Genomic DNA, 18,640 nt, shown 5'->3' with positions numbered 1-18,640 from the left:
CTCACGCCCCGCTCTTGGGCGACTGAGCCGGAGGTCGGAAGGAAGCGGGGCGAGGGATGAGTCATCCCGCCTAATCCCTCCTTCCCGGTACCCTCGCCTCCGCACGCCAGCCCCCTCCCAAGATCATGCAGCCCGAAGCGAAAACTCCCCTCATCCTCAGAATCCTCCACCTAACCCGCTGTGGCCTGCGGAGGAGAGGAGAAGGACGGGGCGTGTGGCCAATGAGAGCTTCGCTCTCTCGCCCGCCGCCCAATAAGCCGCTGCTTACAGGCTGGGGCGGGACTAGAGGGGCAGGAGGGGGCGGTCCCGGGTTGGCGCTCGGCGCCGCGGTTCGGTGGCTCATAGAGAGAGCGCCTCACAGGGAGTCGGCGCCTGAGCGACGCGGGAAGGCGCCGCTGACTGCCAACGCCACAGCCGCCGCTGCTGGCCAAGGTGTTGGACACGACAGGCCGGCCGGCCACCTCGTCAGTTCAGGCTTCATTTGCAGCCGCCGCTGCTTCGCTCCCAGCCAGGTACCCATGGAAGAGATGGAAGAAGAGTTAAAATGCCCCGTGTGCGGCTCCTTCTATCGGGAGCCCATCATCCTGCCCTGCTCTCACAATATATGTCAGGCGTGCGCCCGCAACATCCTGGTGCAGACCCCAGAGTCGGAGTCGCCCCAGAGCCGACGGGCCTCGGGCTCCGGGGTCTCCGACTATGACTATCTGGACCTTGACAAGATGAGCCTGTACAGCGAGGCGGACAGCGGCTATGGCTCCTACGGGGGGTTCGCCAGCGCCCCCACTACCCCGTGCCAGAAGTCCCCCAACGGCGTCCGTGTGTTCCCCCCGGCTATGCCACCACCGGCCACACACCTGTCACCGGCCTTGGCCCCGGTGCCCCGCAACTCCTGTATCACCTGCCCCCAGTGCCACCGCAGCCTCATCCTGGATGACCGGGGGCTCCGCGGCTTCCCCAAGAACCGCGTCCTGGAAGGGGTAATTGACCGCTACCAGCAGAGCAAAGCGGCGGCCCTTAAGTGCCAGCTTTGCGAGAAGGCACCCAAGGAGGCCACCGTCATGTGCGAACAGTGCGATGTCTTCTACTGTGATCCGTGCCGCCTGCGCTGCCACCCGCCCCGGGGGCCCCTAGCCAAGCACCGCCTGGTGCCCCCGGCCCAGGGCCGCGTGAGCCGGCGGCTGAGCCCCAGAAAGGTCTCCACCTGCACAGACCACGAGCTGGAGAACCACAGCATGTACTGCGTGCAGTGCAAGATGCCCGTGTGCTACCAGTGCTTGGAGGAGGGCAAACACTCCAGCCACGAAGTCAAGGCTCTAGGAGCCATGTGGAAACTGCACAAGGTGAGTCCTAAGAAAACCCACCCCTAACTCCCCGCGCCTCCGATCCTCCGGTTTTGCAGCAGACGATCCCCCTCTTCTACGCACAGTGCCTCCCAACTGGGGCGCAATGCAGGTGCCTCCAATATCTGCTTCCCCCGTCTGGTGCATTGCAGGAAGCGTAGGGGACCGTAAACGGCGCACAGGGGAGTTGAACCTCTCCAGAGAGTTGAACCTCTCCAGAGAGTTGTTTCGGGGATGCGTAGAGCGGGTCTCCCGGTGTACGCTGCCTGCGAGCCAGGCTTAGGGCGCCCCCTCCCCGCCGCGGACGTGCAGCTCTCGGCGGCCACCAGCGTGCGGGAAGGCATTGAGTAGCTGGGCCGATCCGCGGCTGTGCTCAGGGCCGCCAGGGAAGCTCCAGGGCAGAGCCGGTTGTGGGGCTCCGGCCGTGGACCCCGGAGAGGAGGTGAGCGCGGCTGGGCGGCGCGGACCGCTGGGTGCTGGAGCTGCTGGATAGGCTGGAGCCTGGAGTCGCAGCGGGGATGGGGAACACGCCGCGAGCTGAATACTGATAAGTCGGCGCTGGCCCAAGCCCAGCGGCAGCGCGGTAAGGATGCGGGTCCGGGTGCTTTGCGCACAAGAGGTGTGCGAATGTGGAGTGGGGTGGAGAAAAAAAAAAAAAAAAGAAAAATCCTGTAGTCGCCATGGCAACACGGCCTGAAGGCTGCGGCCCTGACCCTCGCGGAGGGAATCTGGGCTGGAGTAGCAGGACTGGAGGTTTCTGCGCGCTCGCGGCCTGAAAGCTAGGCAGGTACATCTCCCAGTCTCCCAGGGTAACCCCCTCCTATCGATCACCCACACACCCATTTGTCCAGAGTCTAACCCTTTTCCTCACAGTCAGTAGTTGTCTGTGAAAATTTGGGGACACCTGTTACCAAATTTACCTTTCTGATGTCATTTGATGGTACCTCCTCCAAAGCTAGCCTCCAGAACAGGGCCTTTAACGACTTGTTAGGTGATGCCACTCCTCTGTTCAAAATCCTCCAGTTGACCCCCGCGTTTCTTAGATGGTTCTTAGGATAGTCCACCAGGACCTCACATGACCTGTTCCCGCTCGGCCTCATCGCCCTCATTTCCTCCCACTCCCTCTGCTTAAGCCACGCAGTCCCTCTTGCTGTTCCTCCACCAACACCAGGCCCCTTCTGGACCGGGGGCCTTTGCACTTGATGTTCCTTCAGCCTGCATCTGAACAGTTCACTCTCTTGCCTCCTTCAGATCATTACTCAGATGTCACCCTTGCAGTGAGACCTTTCTGAACCCCTTGGTTCCCTCCCCGCTTTATTTTCCTCAGTAGTACTTACCACTAACTGGGATGCTATATATTTTAACTATCATGTTACTTTTGTATTTATCTATTGCCCCCCCCAACATACACACACAAAATAAGCTTCGTGAGGAAAGAGATCTTTATAATGTTATTGTCCACACTGCTTAGAAGGAAGGGAACCACTCTTGAGGAGATGTACATGAATTGGACTTTTACTTTTTAAATAATCGACTTAATTGGGGGTGCAAAGGGCAAGGCAGGGGTTCAGGACTGTTGTAGGGAGGTTTTCTTCACATCATTGAGTTGCAAGCCCCAGGATGAGGCACGGCAGTAGAGATGGTGTTCAGGCATCAGCTCTGCCCCACTCAGCGCTTCCTGGCATTCCTTGGAGACCAGAAAGGCTAACCTTTGAGAGAGGCCTTGGGGTTAAGGAGGGGAACATTGATATTTTATTTGCAGCAAGAAAAAATAAAATAAAATAAAATAAAACATCAGCAATCAGGGAGCTCAACTCAAGACTGAATGGGATCCATGTTTACAGTCATTTATGTTCTCACATATAGTCTATTAAACTATATTAGTACTGATGGAGAGACTTAATTCAGCACAAATTTGAGCTCCCCTCCTAGGCACATGCCACTATTTTTTAAACACTTCAATTTGTTTAAATGATGTTTAATTTTGAAAGTTTTCAGAACTTTAGTTCATGGCCAATTTTTTCTTCATATTATGATTTCACCCTTAAACTGCTAACTATAGCCTATGTTAAATTGCCCTACAAAACTCTCCTTGGAACTAAGAAACTAATCACTTGTCTGGAAAAAGAACTTAGAGGCACATGCTAATTAGGATGGTCAAACCACTGCATTATTCTTCTGTGAAGAAGAGCCTATACTTTATCCATTAAGACCAAAGGCAGCCTTTAAATCTCCGCCAAGCCCCGTGTAGATTTGAAATGTTAAACCATTTGTTTTATCGGTAATGGACATTGTGAGTAGACACTGTGGTGTGGACAGGGTTGAAATTTGGATGTGTGCTAAAAAAGAATAATGTAAAGCCCTTCAGGCATGACATAAGTAGGCTAGGAAGGGAATATTGGTTCATTTTTTTTAAAAGACCATTTCTTCTCTGATCTTTTGCACATTTTTTCAGAAGAGTAAATAGTTATATTTTTGTTCAGTCAATATCAAGATTATTAAACTGCCAATAAATATAAGGCAGAAGGATGACAGATTTTAACATTCACTTATCATCTGTTAGATGAACAACAAACATTATTCCCCCACTTTATCTCCTTAATAAGGTAATGTGATAACGTGCGATTTTCTCCTATGTCTATTTATCTTCCATCCTCACAAAAAGCTTATGGGCCAGAATTTCTATGTCCTTCAAAACATAGGAGAGCAAAGAATTACACTAAGTAGTTCTCCCAAAGTTGGGCAGTTAGTTATCCACACAAGTTATCACTAGACCTGAAAGTTTTCATTAATATTTAGTCATTTCCAGTGATAAAGAAAACCCTGTGAATAACTGTTTCCCTCAGAAAGTCATCATCTTACACATTTAAGACAAAATGGCTGAAGTTTATCTTTTAAATGGTATTAAAAACAACTAGTTGGGGCTTCCCTGGTGGCGCAGTGGTTGGGAGTCCGCCTGCCGATGCAGGGGACGCGGGTTCGTGCCCCGGTCTGGGAGGATCCCGCATGCCGCGGAGCGGCTGGGCCCGTGAGCCATGGCTGCTGGGCCTGCGCATCCGGAGCCTGTGCTCTGCAGGGGGAGAGGCCACAGCAGTGAGAGGCCCGCCTACCGCAAAAAAATAAAAAAAATAATAAAATAAAAAACAACTAGTTGAAATTCATTAGTTGTCAATTGACTAAATTAAAATACGTTTCAGATATAGATGGCCTTCAAAATCCATGAAAAATAATGCAGGAAGTGGCCTTATAGGGCAAATATCTGGTGACCCTTTTTACTTAGTATCAGCACTTGCTCTATTCCTTATCAAATTTAGGTTGGTAGAAAGAATTGCTACTAACATAGAAAAAGATTTTGTAGACATTTTCATATAGGCAATTGGAACGATTATTATTACTTTGTAATTTTAGCAATTCATATTTCTAAATCTAACATTATCCTTGAATTCTTGGTGTATTTTATCAGTCACTGAATCAGTAACATATTTGTAACCGTTCCTTTGTGTTTGTACTGTTGAGCAAGACTTTTCTTTTCCTTTGTACTCTAAACACTGACTCTTCATTCTGAATCTTGTATCAAATGTTATTTCTCTATTACCTTCTTTTTTTTAAACAAAGACTTGCAAGTTAAACATTTAAAAATAAACCATCAGTTATTATGCTTTCACCTTCAAAGCCTTCTGGAAAAAATACCTGCTTTGTAGTATGGTGGCATCTCATCAAATATTTGTGTAGTAAATGTGTTATTTAATGTAACCAAAGTGGTGTTCAGTTTTATATATATATATATATATAATATATATATGAATATATATAATATATAATATATATTATATTATAATTATATATTATATTATAATATATATACATGTTATTATATATATTATAATATATTACATATATATTACATTATATTGTATTTATAATATATAATATAATATATTCTAGATGTCCGTATAATCTAGATATAATCTAGATGTCCGTATGGTAAATGTAACACGTAACATATGTTCATGTTTTTAAATTCTTAAAAATTTACTTTTAGTATAATCAGAACGTTCTTTGAGCAATGTAAATATTCTTACAGGTATTAAAGAGAATGTTACAGAGGAATGAATTGTTCCCCTTTGTGCTGAGGCAAAAATAGAGAGAACTAGATGAGGTTCTGGGTTCCAGACCTGATGCTGCCACTTACTCGCTGGTAATTTTAAGCAAGTCTATAACCTCTCTGTGCTTCCTACACACAGGATGTAAAGCACCTAAAACTATATTTGTGAAAATATTTTGAAAAAGTAATTTAGATGTTTATAACTTACTAATTTCAGTTTGGCAAAATAGAAAGTTTTTGCGTAAAACGGAAGTTATTGTCTCACTAGTCAACAGTTACTGCATAAAAATCTCATCCCCCAATTTGGGATAGTTTGCTTGCTCCTTACAGAGCACAAGGTGCTACTCTTAAAGGTGGCCTAAAAGAGTGAGCCAGATCCTCATGGGTCCTCCGAGAATAGTCAGTTGAATTAACCCCAAGGAACAAGGACACACACAAAGATTTATTTGTATTTTATTTTATTTTATTTTTTTTGTGGTACGCGGGCCTCTTACTGTTGTGGCCTCTCCCGTTGCGGAGCACAGGCTCCGGACGCGCAGGTTCAGCAGCCATGGCTCACGGGCCTAGCCGCGCCGCGGCATGTGGGATCTTCCCGGACCGGGGCACGAACCCGTGTCCCCTGCATCAGCAGGCGGACCCTCAACCACTGCGCCACCAGGGAAGCCCTTATTTGTATATTAACCAAAGGTATTTTGTTTCTCAATTACAAAGCTAAAATGATAACTGATATGATTCAGTTTTGAAGATATTTTCACTTTTGAAGCAGCAGAAATTGTTCTTCCTGTATATACCATGAAAAGATGCTATTAACTGGAATTTCAGATCAACTCACAGTTTTCATAAAGTTAGAGAAAACTGTCACAGCCGTCTGTCATTGAGTAATAAATATAATGCACAGGCAAAAATTATCCTTACCACGAGTACAATAAATTGCACTTCTCTCACCTAAGCACCTTTCAAAGTGTGTGTATTCGTATAACCTAGCCTTGGCACAGAGAAGGCTAGAACCTATTCTATGATAAATGTTTAAGAAAAAAATAGTTCTAAATAATATTGTGTTTTATCAGTTTTATCAGAGATTGTTGGTGGTAAGGAACAGAAACCCACATAGGGGATCTCAGAGGATTTCATGGGAAATAAAATCAACTCACAGGGAGACTGGAACTGGAAAGCTAGAGATTAAATTCACTTCTGTGTATCAGTCAGCTTGGACTAAGTTATGCTGCAGTAACAAACAATTTTTTTGTTTTAAAAAAACAAAAAATTAATTTTTTAATTAAAAATTAATTTTTTTTAATTCTCAATGAATTACAACAATACCATATAATTTCTTACAATAATACCCACTGAAAGTCAGCTCTGGCCCTTCTTCACATCCTCCTTATTCTTGAACTTAGGCTGAAAGAGCATGTTGGGAACACACCAACCTTACAGCAGAGAGAAGGGAGCAGAGCAGAACCACTCAATAGCACTTAAAGTTTCCACTCAGACATTGTGTCTCTTCTGCTTACATTCCATTGGCTAAAACAAACCATGTGACCAAGACTGACATCCGTGCTAAAGGAAATTCACTCTTCCAACAGAGAAAGGCACCGAGAAGAGCCTTGTAGAGGAGGACAGAATATTTTGAACAAATAATACAGTCTGGCATATGCCGAACTCTCTCACGCCTCCTCCTCTCTCTGGATGGGCTTCCTTGGGCTGCACAAGGCCTGATACGACTCCTCCAGCCCCAGTGCAGCATGACATTTCAGTTCAAGTATCCACTCTCATCTAACTACTGTCTCTGTGTCTCTTAGGCCACATTTTGAAGTTTAGGGAAAGAATGTGATTGGCCCAGCTTGAGTCAGGGGTTTACTGATGACTGCCTAGGTCACAAGCCCACCCCTTTAGTGAGGTGTGTGCAGAAGACTTGGGTGAGACAAGTGAGGCACTCACCTTGGGTGAAAAACATAAGGGGGTACCAAAAACTCAGTAAACAGGATAAAAAATATTGTAAGGCAATATCTTAAAAAACAAAGATGAATACAAAAAATCCATGATGAGCAGAATATCAACATTTTAAATGTTGATCAGTAACAGTGCCATGCTGAGCCATATTGGAGCCTGAATCTAAAGGGAAAATCAGTAGTATTGATCCTATCTTTGTTTAAGATTTTGCTCTTTTGTTCATCATGTATTTTGGGGCATTCATTTTTATTTTTAAAAATATTACTGTTGACTACTGAGGTTTTTGGGCACCCTTTTAAATTCTACATCCAAGGAGAGTGTCTTACTCCCCTCACCCTAGTCCTGGCCCTAATGAACAGACACTTGATACAAACCTGGCTCCTGGTTTCACTGTTCAGCTGGAGGAAAGCCCAGGGCAGAATGCCTTTGTGAGCAGCAGGGACAGGGAGGCACTGACCGGTGCCTCTTGTACAGTCTAAGAGGAAACCATTCTGAGTGCAGAAGAAAGCCTTTTTGCTCTCCCTGGATCTTCTGCATTTTAAATACAGTACTAATTTCTTGAGATGCTTCAAAAGTGGAGCAACAGGGGCTTCCCTGGTGGCGCAGTGGTTGAGAGTCCGCCTGCCGATGCAGGGGACACGGGTTCGTGCCCCAGTCCGGGAAGATCCCACATGCCGTGGAGCGGCTGGGCCTGTGAGCCATGGCCGCTGAGCCTGCGCGTCCGGAGCCTGTGCTCCGCAATGGGAGAGGCCACAACAGTGAGAGGCCGGCGTACCACAAAAAAAAAAAAAAAGTGGAGCAACAGAGTTGATGAAGAAAAAGAAGACAGAAAAGGGTAGAGAACACTGACAGCTATAACTCAGTGCTTCCTCTCCCCAGTAATTCTCCAGCACCAAGCAGTTTGTGTGGTTATTCCTACTGCTATTATATATTATGGTAAATGTGGCCACCTAAGAGCAAAGTGATCCCTCACTTGGCTTGTGTATGAGTGGAGGAAAGAGGACAGAAGGTGCCAAAACACAATTTTTCACTAACTTCAGGTGCCTCTTGAAAAGTATGTCATTGGGTTGGGAGTAGGGGGAACCATATAGTTTCATTTCAATAATTCCATCTATTTGTTAGAAGAAAAGAGTATATAGCAACCATAGAGTTTGGTGTTTTGTGTTGTTTATGTTTTGGTCTCATAACGGCAATATTCTTCTTACTTAGTTAAGTGCTTCCCCACACCACCACATTCCTGCCTCTGTTCAGTCCTTGTGATTCTGGTGGGCTGCCAATCCAGTGCTCTGCCTTACTTGGCCAAGTGGGAGGGCATGTGACATAGGCCTGACCAATCGTCACACCCTATCCCACTGGCCAAAGTGATTAATTCAAAAAATGAGCACATGAAGCAAGCCAATCCAATCAGAGTCCTCTTCTGAGGTTTATAGATACTGAATCAGGGACAGAAGAGCATTGCTTTCCTCTGGGCTTGTTGCAGCTAGAATTAAAGCCAGAGGTGTCTGTGTCCCTGCCTCTTTCTCTTCCTCTTACATTAGTAGAAGAAAGTAAGGCAACCCCCAGAGTTACAGAGGTAAGAAACAGAGACTTCTGAGAACACTGTTGAGTCCCTGGAACCCTTCATAACCCCCTTCTACCCTCTCCTGCCTTTCCAGTTAGGTGAGTCAGCAAACCTCCCCCTCCTTTTTCTCTTTGGCTAGTTTGTATTGGTTTTCTGTCACTTTCAACTGAGATTTAGCACGTATAAACATTTGTATCTGAAGATACTAATTCTTATTCATTCTAAGTATTATCTCTAGAATACTATAGTAGGAAGGCTGCATTCTGATGCCATAAATACAAAAAAAGCAGTTTTGATTCAATGAAGCAGAAATTATGTAATATTTAATCTAACTCTGTCTACTCGTTGACCACTGTGTAATCTTCACTAGTTTTTGGCTAGTCTCCTCTATTCTTATTGAGAGATTGCTTACAAAGAAGCCTCATGGATTTTTTTTTAACCAATTCTAAATTACTTGGCATATATGGTGATGTTACAGTTAAGACCAACAGACTGGACAGGGAGGTTCTGAAATCAAACTTCTGCCCAAAATCAATTTTGTTTGTTTTCAAAGGCAAGAAACTTCTGAAGACATGCATGTTGTTTTGACCCATTCTCTAGGTTGGAATTTTTTTAAGTGTGTTCCCTCGAAGTTTCCATAATTAAATAAGGTTGAGACTCTCTACTCTACACATGCTCCTGGTGGTCCACATTCTGCATTGTTATATCCATATACCGATCGATCCTGAAACAACGAAACCTACTTGGTTCAACCTAGAATTTTCCAAACTTATTTGACTTTGGAAACTCTTTTCTGTTTGTTCATTTCCTTTTTTTTTCCAGCTTTTTGAGACGTTATTGATGTATAATAAATTTAAGGTGTACAACATGATGATTTGATACATGTATATACTGTAAAATGATTACCACAGTAAGATTAGTTAACACTTCCATCTCCTCGCATAATTATCTTTCTTTTTTTAGTGATAACTTTTAAGATTTACCCTCTTAACTTTCAAGTATATAATATAGCATTTTGAGTTATAGTCACCATGCTGTACGTTAGATCCCCATAACGTTTATCCTATAGCTGGACATTTGTACCCTTTAGCCAACATCTCTCCACTTCCCCCACCCCACCCCACCCCCAGCCCCTTGCAACCACCGTTCTACTCTCTACTTCTTTGGGTTCAGATTTTTTAGATTCCACATATAAGTGAGAACATACAGTATTTGTCTTTCTCTGTCTGACTTACTTTACTTAGCATAATACCTTCGAGGTCCATCCATATTGCCACAAATGGCAGGATTTCCTTCTTTTTATGACTGAATAATATTCCATTGAATGTGTGTATGTATATATATATATGTATATATGTATATATATATATACCACATTTTCTTTATCCATTCATCTGTGGATAGACACTTAGGTTGTGGAAGCTCTTTTTGCTTCCACACAAGTTTGGGAGACATCATTCTAGGCAATGACTAGCCAATAAGTCAGTAAGGAGGTCAGTGTTCTTAATTTCTTGTCTGTGCAGAGTAGACTACTCTAAAACTCCACCCTGCAGATAAATGTCCCTAATTAGCCTATCCTTAAATCTTATGTTAAATCTAAAATATTAAAAGTTAAATTTATGTTATTCCTTAAATATTAAAGTCAAAGACAAAGAGGTAAAGCAATTATATAAATTTTGTAGTATGTATGTACATATATTTAATATATGTTGCTTCTCTTTCTATTATAAATAACTGAAAAATGATTTTGGACATCAGTAATACTAATGTAATATAATTAAAAATAACTGATCTACTTCTGACTACTTTTACACTTTGTATACATGATGCCCAATGACTGGCTTGATTGAGTTTTTCATTAAATTGTGATAGAAATAGATTTTGGTTTTTGTTTTGTTTTGTTTTGTTTTGTTTTGCAATACGCGGGCCTCTCACCGTTGTGGCCCCTCCCGCTGCGGAGCACAGGCTCCGGACGTGCAGGCTCAGCGGCCACGGCTCACAGGCCCAGCCGCTCCACGGCATGTGGGATCTTCCCGGACTGGGGCACGAACCCGTGTCCCCTGCATCGGTAGGCGGACTCCCAACCACTGCGCCACCAGGGAAGCCCCAGAAATAGATTGTTTTAAACATTCTTTTATAAAGCACAAAAGGACAATATTAAAAGGTCAAAACTGGTGCTGCTCTTGTAACAACAGAGCAGAACAATGTGTGAAAGTTAAGAGTAGTACTTTGTCTGTTACATCCCAGCCTTTCTAATATTTTCATATTGACATTCAGGATCAATTTTTAACCTTGGAAAAGGCGTTAGTATAAAATGGCCACCAGCAGAGAACCTAGATTATCAGAGACCACTAGGTTTTGTCAACAGCATGTCTAATTCATCCCCCAAAACATCTCAAAGCCAAAAACCACTGTCCTGGGGTGTTCTCACAGCAGTTTTATCCCTAACCTGAAACTGGGCCCCTGTCTTAAACTGAGAACTATCTCACAGTAAGATTACTCGGAAAAACCCAAGCAGAATGCACAGAAGGCACTTGACATCATTGTCAAGGAAATTGTCATTCCACTTCTGTTTGGCCCTGACTTTGCCATCTTTTTAACTTTTCTGGTTTACACTGCAGGTACAGCCATAGTCCCACCTGCCTGTCTAAGTTACCTCTTCCTTCTTGACCTTCATGGCCTTCCAGCTTCCCCACCAGCCCTCTCCCGGTCCACCAGGCCTCCCTCCACCATTTTCTTAGACTAGACCTTCAAATCACCCCACTAAGCTTGCCAGGCCCAGCTCACAGGAGCCAGCCTCAATAGCCTTGCCCCAGAGCAGCATGCCCGCCGGGAACCTGGGTGCAGCTCTGCATTCCAACAGAGCCTCTCCTGCACCAGCAGAACTCCCACCCCAGCTGGGTTTAATTACAGACACTTTTTTTCCTTAACTGTAGAAAGAGTTTTCTTCATTTTGAGTGATTGATTTTAAGCTGAAAGAGCAAGAAAACTCATCTTGAATTTCTAGTCATGAATAAAGAAACATCACTGACTTTTCTGTCCTCAACACACCTGTCTCTAAAGACTCGTCTACCCCATGGCTTCAACTCCCACTTGTACCTGCATGTCTGGAACAGAACTGGTCATTTCAGTGCCCTGCCTGTTCACAGGGTGGTCCCAAACTCTGTTCTACCTTCTGTGTGCCCCACCCACCAACCCCCGCAGAGCTTCCATCTTTGTGTTCTAACACTGAACATTCTCCCACTGTATTATAATTGCATATTTTAGAATCTCCCATTGGACCCTAATAACTCAAAGTCGTAGACTTTTCTTATATATCTCTGTTTTCCCCCATTTCTGCACTCAGAAAATGTTTTAAAAAGGTTTAATGAAAAAAAGAATCAGTACGAAAAAGATTAATGATTAGCAACATATCCTAATATTTTGTTTCTCATATGAGCCTGACTGTAATAATTAGACTTGAAAACCTGTATTTCACACTTTTTGTTAAAAATGTACTGAACACTGGGACTTCCCCAGTGGTCCCGTGGTAAAGAATCCGCCTTACAATGCAGGGGACATGGGTTCGATCCCTGGTCAGGGAACTAAGATCCCACATGCCGCGGGGCAACTAAGCCCACGTGCCACAACTACTGAGCTCTTGTGCCTCAACTAGAGAGCCTGTGGGCTGCAAACTACAGAGCCCACGTGCTCTGGAACCTGTGTGCCACAACTAGAGAGAGAAAACCTGCAGGCCGCAACTAGAGAGAAGCCCGCACACCGCAATGAAGAGCCCACATGCCGCAGCTAAGACCCAATGCAGCCTAAAGTAAAATAAATAAATAATAAATAAATTATTCTTTTTAAAAAAGATGTATTGAGCACTTACTATATGCGAGGCACTGTTCTAAGCGCTTTCTAGCCACTTTCTCATTTAATCTGCAGAATTCACATATTTTCCTCTGAGAAAACTGGGGCACTGGGACTTTAAAGGTTATAAAGTCGTACCAGTTGTAAGAGGCAGAGCCACAGTTTGAATCCAGGCTGACTCCAGAGCTCCTGTGTCGAACTGCTCTTCTGTCCTACCTTCTGATAATCCCAGGAAACATATGACTGCAAAGCACAGTTTTATGTTCTTATAAATTCAATGACATAACTGAGATCTTTTAGTTCTCACGTATGAAAATTAGTGAGAAATTAAAAGTCATTTGTTTCCTAAGTCCCCTTGTGACAAAATAAATTTAAAGAGGAAAATAGGGGGTAGAGGGAAGGGAGAGACAAGTACGTTGAGTGTTCCATAGACCAGATCATCGGAAGTGTGCTGGATACCTCGGCCTTGTCAGAACCAAGCAAGCGACAGATAGGCAGTAAGGTTCTGTCAGCTCAGCCAGGGATTCATTGTCCTCTTCTAACAAAATAATCATCTTTAAATTTATAGGCAGAAATGATATAAAAGAACAAGTAGATTTTTTGGCATTTTAAGTATATTTCTGTAAATCTAAAACATTTATAAGTCTATCCTGGAAAACATAAAAATGCATTCAAACCTGTAAGCAGTTATTAATCCTGTTTACTTTCAGTTTTTTCTTGCACCTTTTGCCAAGATGGTTAAAAAAAATTATGTGTATTCCTGTTCAAGAAAAGACCTAACCTGCCTTTTACCATAAATATAAAAAGGGATATGTGACCTGGAAAAGCCTATTGTTTAAGAATGGATTAAAGCACAACCAAATAAAATGGTTTTTCATAAGCCTTGCATAGAACCAGAACTGCACATTTTATCCTAATAGCTCTGACCAAAGCAGAAACTGTTCCTTAAAAATTAGCTTGGGAAGTAGAATGCTGAACCTTGTGTGTTGCTGTGGGAATAACGACCTTCTGTCATTAGCCAGTACACGTAGATGGTTCATCCTCATCTACTGCTGATTTATTCATTGAAGCTGACTGAGATTTTTCTTTATCCTCTCTTTACTCTTACTTTCCTTGCAGCTTGCATGTTAAGAAGCAACTGTTTGACACCAAACGCTTATCACTCTCTGCCACGCTCCAGGAAGAGCCTGCGAGAGGGCCATGCTGCTCTGACCTGTGCTGTTTATCAATCTAAGACATTATCTAGTCTCTGAACAAAGCCAGTTGCAGAGAGAAGTAAATGTGAACGTGCGGGATTAAACAGTTTCTACCTAAGGCAGGTCTTCGTAACAGGCTTTTTGATTTTGTAAGGAGCAAATGCTCAGAAGGTCAGATATACACAGATTCAGTTACAATTATAACTCACCCAAAGCCAAAGGGAAGTGACTTTATAACATAATCTACCAGTTTTGATCATCTGTACTTTAATTTCTTTTCATCAGTGCAAATAATCAACAGCTGATTTTACTATAGATGTGTGTCCATCACATAGTGCTACTTACTGAGGGTATCTATGCCATCACCCAGACACACCAATTCATGAACTTGAGAAGATGGTGTCACTTGTGCTATGCCATCCCTACCCCCACGTCTATGAAATGTTATCCCAAGAGCATTAGTCACATAAAATCAAATGTAATATTGGACTTTCATCCAATCTAATAAATCTTACATGGCACAGATAAATCTATGGTGCTTTTAACAAGCAGTTATTAATGATTTTATTGACCTTCAATCATCTGGCCCAGACTCAGCAAGGAAATACAATAAAGAGCTTTTAGCACACAGTCAGTGCAGTGTGAAGAAGCTCCATGTTTACATTCAACTCGTGTTATCTGGCTACCTTCTGCCATTATGGAAGCAAATCTGCCGTTGGTGGAACTAAAATATTATTCAGAATTTAATAAAAATTTCTCTACATTCTACTTGGAGGAACAAAAACTACGGAATATAGGAACTTGTATGAGCAATGAATTTCCAGGCTAGCTTCAACAAGCATGATAAGCAAGTGTACAGAGTGTAACTACTATTCCCTTACCATTCAAAAACGGCACCTTTGGGCTTCCCTGGTGGCGCAGTGGTTGAGAGTCCGCCTGCTGATGCAGGGGACATGGGTTCCTGCCCCGGTCCGGGAGGATCCCGCATGCCGCGGAGCGGCTAGGCTCGTGAGCCATGGCCGCTGAGCCTGCGCGTCCGGAGCCTGTGCTCCGCAACGGGAGAGGCCACAACAGTGAGAGGCCCGCGTACCGCAAAAAAAACAAAAAAAACCCAGCACCTTTCGACCTGAACTAAGAATGGTTGCCTTGGTCACTGTATATAGAAATTTTGTGGAAAAGTTTGACTTGACAGTAAGGTCCTGCTATGTAGGTTAAAAAACATATTAATAAATATTGGTATTAATTGGCAAGTCAACACACAAATATTTTACATTAATTTAAAAAAACAGCAAGGCAAAGAGAAAATTAATGCTTCCAGCATTGAGAATATCCTTGATTCTTGTTTTCCAAAGAGGCTGCATCATCTTACATTCCTACCAGCGATGGATGAGGGTTCCAATTTCTCCGTATCCTCACCAGCACTTGTAATTGCCTGGCTTTTTGCCTAGAGCCATCCTAGTTGATGTGAACGGGTGTCTCACTGTGGTTTTGATTTGCAATTCCCTAATGACTGTGATGTTGAACATCTTTCCATGTGTTTACTGGCTATCTTTATATCTTTTTTAGAGAAATGTCTATTCAAAGCCTTTACCCATTTTGAAATTGGGTTACTTCTCTTTTATCGTTGAGTTGTAAGAATTCTTTATATATTCTGAAGTTTACTCACTTTTTGAATGAAAGGAACAGAGGTGTGAGCCTCTCATCTCTCAGAGACACAGGAAATAAAAAGCTGACACAGATATGAGTGGGAGAAAAAACTTGTCAAGACTGGCCTACCAGGACCTACTGCTGCTTCCTTACCCAGTAACCTCTATCAGCCAGTTCTGAAGCAGAGCTCAGATAGGCTCTACCAGGATTGGCTCATGACAAATAGGAAACATGGAAAAATCCAAAAGCAGGGGGAGGAAATAATTTCGTTATCAAAGTCCCTGAACATGATGGCTATGCCTCCTCTTTACCTCAAGTTCCACTCCTCCCGACCTTAGTAATGGAGTTCACTTTAGTACAATATTATAAAGTTCCAGTGGTTCTGTGGTTTCTGTTACTTACAGGTTACCATTGTGATAATATTCAAACAAGTCACTTCAGGGTGTCAAAGTGGTGGACGTTTCCCCTATATTTGAGAGATAGAAAATGATAGAATTAGGATCATTTGCCCAACCCCCTCAAAAGTCAGAGAAATAAATCCCAGAGCACTTCAGTAAATTATGTACAGTATGTATTACCAAAAATGCCTGTGATTTCTTAGAACTTATTTTAATTATTCTGAACAACCAAGGACCTATTTTCAGTTGCTTCTGTGTGTATGTGTGTGTGTGTGTGTGTTTGCACGCACATGCGTGTGAAGCTCAATTGAAACACCTTTTCTCTCTTTTGGAGGCCTTCTCGTGCCCCCAGACAAGCATAATCACAGTTGTTTTTCCACACTCCATGACTACAACTATCAAAGTTTACCTTAACCTTGTTGTTCTGTCTTTAAGGGGAAATTATATGTCTATACTATTGAATAATGTTCCTTCATTATAAATGATAGTCCTTTTTTAACATTTGCCTTCAGTACACAGTGCCTTTGCTCAAAGCATCGATCTAATGGTAGGAATTTCAGCGTAAAGGCTGGAAAAGGAAGAATTTGTAGGCAACAGGCTTTCCTTTGTCCCTCTCGCAAGGAGAACTGCTGCATTGCAGCATGGCTGTCCCCTGATTGGCTCCTGCCCTGGCCAAAAGCACAAAAGAAGTTTATGAGATGACGCGAAAGAGTCTCCTGTTGCTCCTCCCCCCTTCCGGTGCACTGCTTGCCAGCTTTGTTGGCACCTTACTGGCCACCACCCCTTTCTACTACTGCCCCCCCTCCCTCTGTGGTCTCCTGTAAATCTCCTGGTTTCTGCTCACCTGTCTTCGGGCCCAGCTTTGGTTTCAATGTATGTCCCTTCCTTCCAGCCATCTCCATGCCTTGCTCTCACGAGTGTGTTTCCAGTCTGCTCATCTAGCTTCAGACCCTTGATAGCAACTTCTGGGGAGTCTCTCTGCCCAGCCCATCTGGCCTGTGCACCCTCTGCCTCCAACGTAACACTGACTTTCCCAGCCCTGGCTTCCTTCCCCAGTAAACGTCCCAGTGCTGACAGCTCCTCAGCTCATACCACGTGGGTAGCAGCTGCAGGGCCGGCACTGATCCCAGCAAAAGATTACTGTAATGTACTTGGCCAATCACCTGTAATGTTAAAATAAGATTACAACGTATACATCTGGATTGTATAAAAATGAACTCACATAACACTTTTCTTTTGAAACATGCCATAAAATGATTTAACTAAATACAAACACAGAATCCATTGACTTATAGCCACCACTGAAATGAAATATGGCAGCTATTTAGTAGAACCTGGAAGCTCTGCTTACATTGAAGACAGGAATTAAAGAATAATTTATAAATTTTATCTGCAAAACTGAGAAGGAATGAATTAGTAGGTAGAAGATTATTACCCAGTTTGGAGGCTAGCCAAAGACTGGTCAATTACTCTCTTCTGAGTGGAGCCAAATAGTTCAATTATATTACAATTTCACTCCCTTAGGTCTTATATTTACTTTTATAAGAACAAAGTCATCAATTTACAATTTACATTATTTAATTTGCATGTTATGAGGGCTTTTGGATTATGGTCAATTATTAAGTTTTCTAAAACTATGTATAGAAGGTTATTATTGTGAGATACAGCCATCAAAAGTTAACCCAGGGGCTTCCCTGGTGGCGCAGTGGTTGAGAGTCCGCCTGCCGATGCAGGGGACACGGGTTCGTGCCCCGGTCTGGGAAGATCCCACATGCCGCAGAGCGGCTAGGCCCGTGAGCCATGGCTGCTGAGCCTGCGCGTCCGGAGCCTGTGCTCTGCAAGGGGAGAGGCCACAACAGTGAGAGGCCCGCCTACCGAAAAAAAAAAAAAAAAAAAAAGTTAACCCAGTGTTTTTAGAGAAACTCTATAGTTAGTATATCTGAAGGGATTGGTATAAAATTTGCATAAATATTAGATTTGAAAATTAATTTCATTTAGTATTTGTTCATATCACATGATTTTCTTCAGGAATTAAATCGTATTTATCAGTGGTCTACTAAACCCACTACGTTCCGACTGTTCTTTAATCTTCCCAGCCATGTTAAGGAATTTAGATGGTCTGTATTCAGAGCTCAGTCCTCACTGTAACTTCCTCAAGGCCCAGTGTGAGCTGAGTGAGGACCTTACTGTTGTTGAATCAAGTTCAGGATACTGATGGTGTAGCGTGAGACCACTGGCTGTTTAGCCAGCACTGAGCTCCGGGTTTATTCAGCTGCTCAACTGGGGAAATTCATACAATGAGGGAGATTTCCAGTTTGATCATAGAAACAAAGCACTTTTATACACCCAGAGAGAGGAGTGGATAATGGTTACAAAGATAATGGCATGTGACCATTTTAACTCCCAAGCACCTCTGAGAAGAACTGGTTCTCGTAATGTATTAAAACAAAGGTCACGGAACAGTTGTTGCTAGAACAGGATTTGCTGTGTGAACTGTGCTATGAGATGTGATGTCGCATCATTGTCTTTTCCACCATGAACTATTTCTTTGATTTAACAGTGATCATCATTATAACTGGGTTAGGAGGGCTTCA

The 18,640-nt window shown here is 43.3% G+C and overlaps 1 protein-coding gene across 3 annotated transcripts in view; it reads left to right on the top strand.

Moving 5' to 3' along the window:
* The first annotated feature begins 213 nt into the window (after positions 1-213).
* The window catches only part of TRIM9 (tripartite motif containing 9), a 103,811-nt gene continuing 85,384 nt past the window's right edge, over positions 214-18,640 (top strand). For all 3 annotated transcript variants that reach the window (XM_081229070.1, XM_081229069.1, XM_081229071.1), the window contains exon 1: positions 214-1,340. In XM_081229070.1, coding sequence (XP_081085196.1) covers positions 222-1,340 — 1,119 coding nt within the window. In that variant the 5' untranslated portion in view covers positions 214-221. The remainder of the gene's footprint in view (positions 1,341-18,640) is intronic.

The sequence above is a fragment of the Mesoplodon bidens genome (genome assembly GCF_964165515.1).
Source record: "Mesoplodon bidens genome assembly, chromosome: 3".
NCBI classification, from domain to species: Eukaryota; Metazoa; Chordata; class Mammalia; order Artiodactyla; family Ziphiidae; genus Mesoplodon; species Mesoplodon bidens.
The sequence above is the reverse complement of the archived record's forward strand: the minus strand, read 5'-3'. Positions and strand labels throughout refer to the sequence as shown.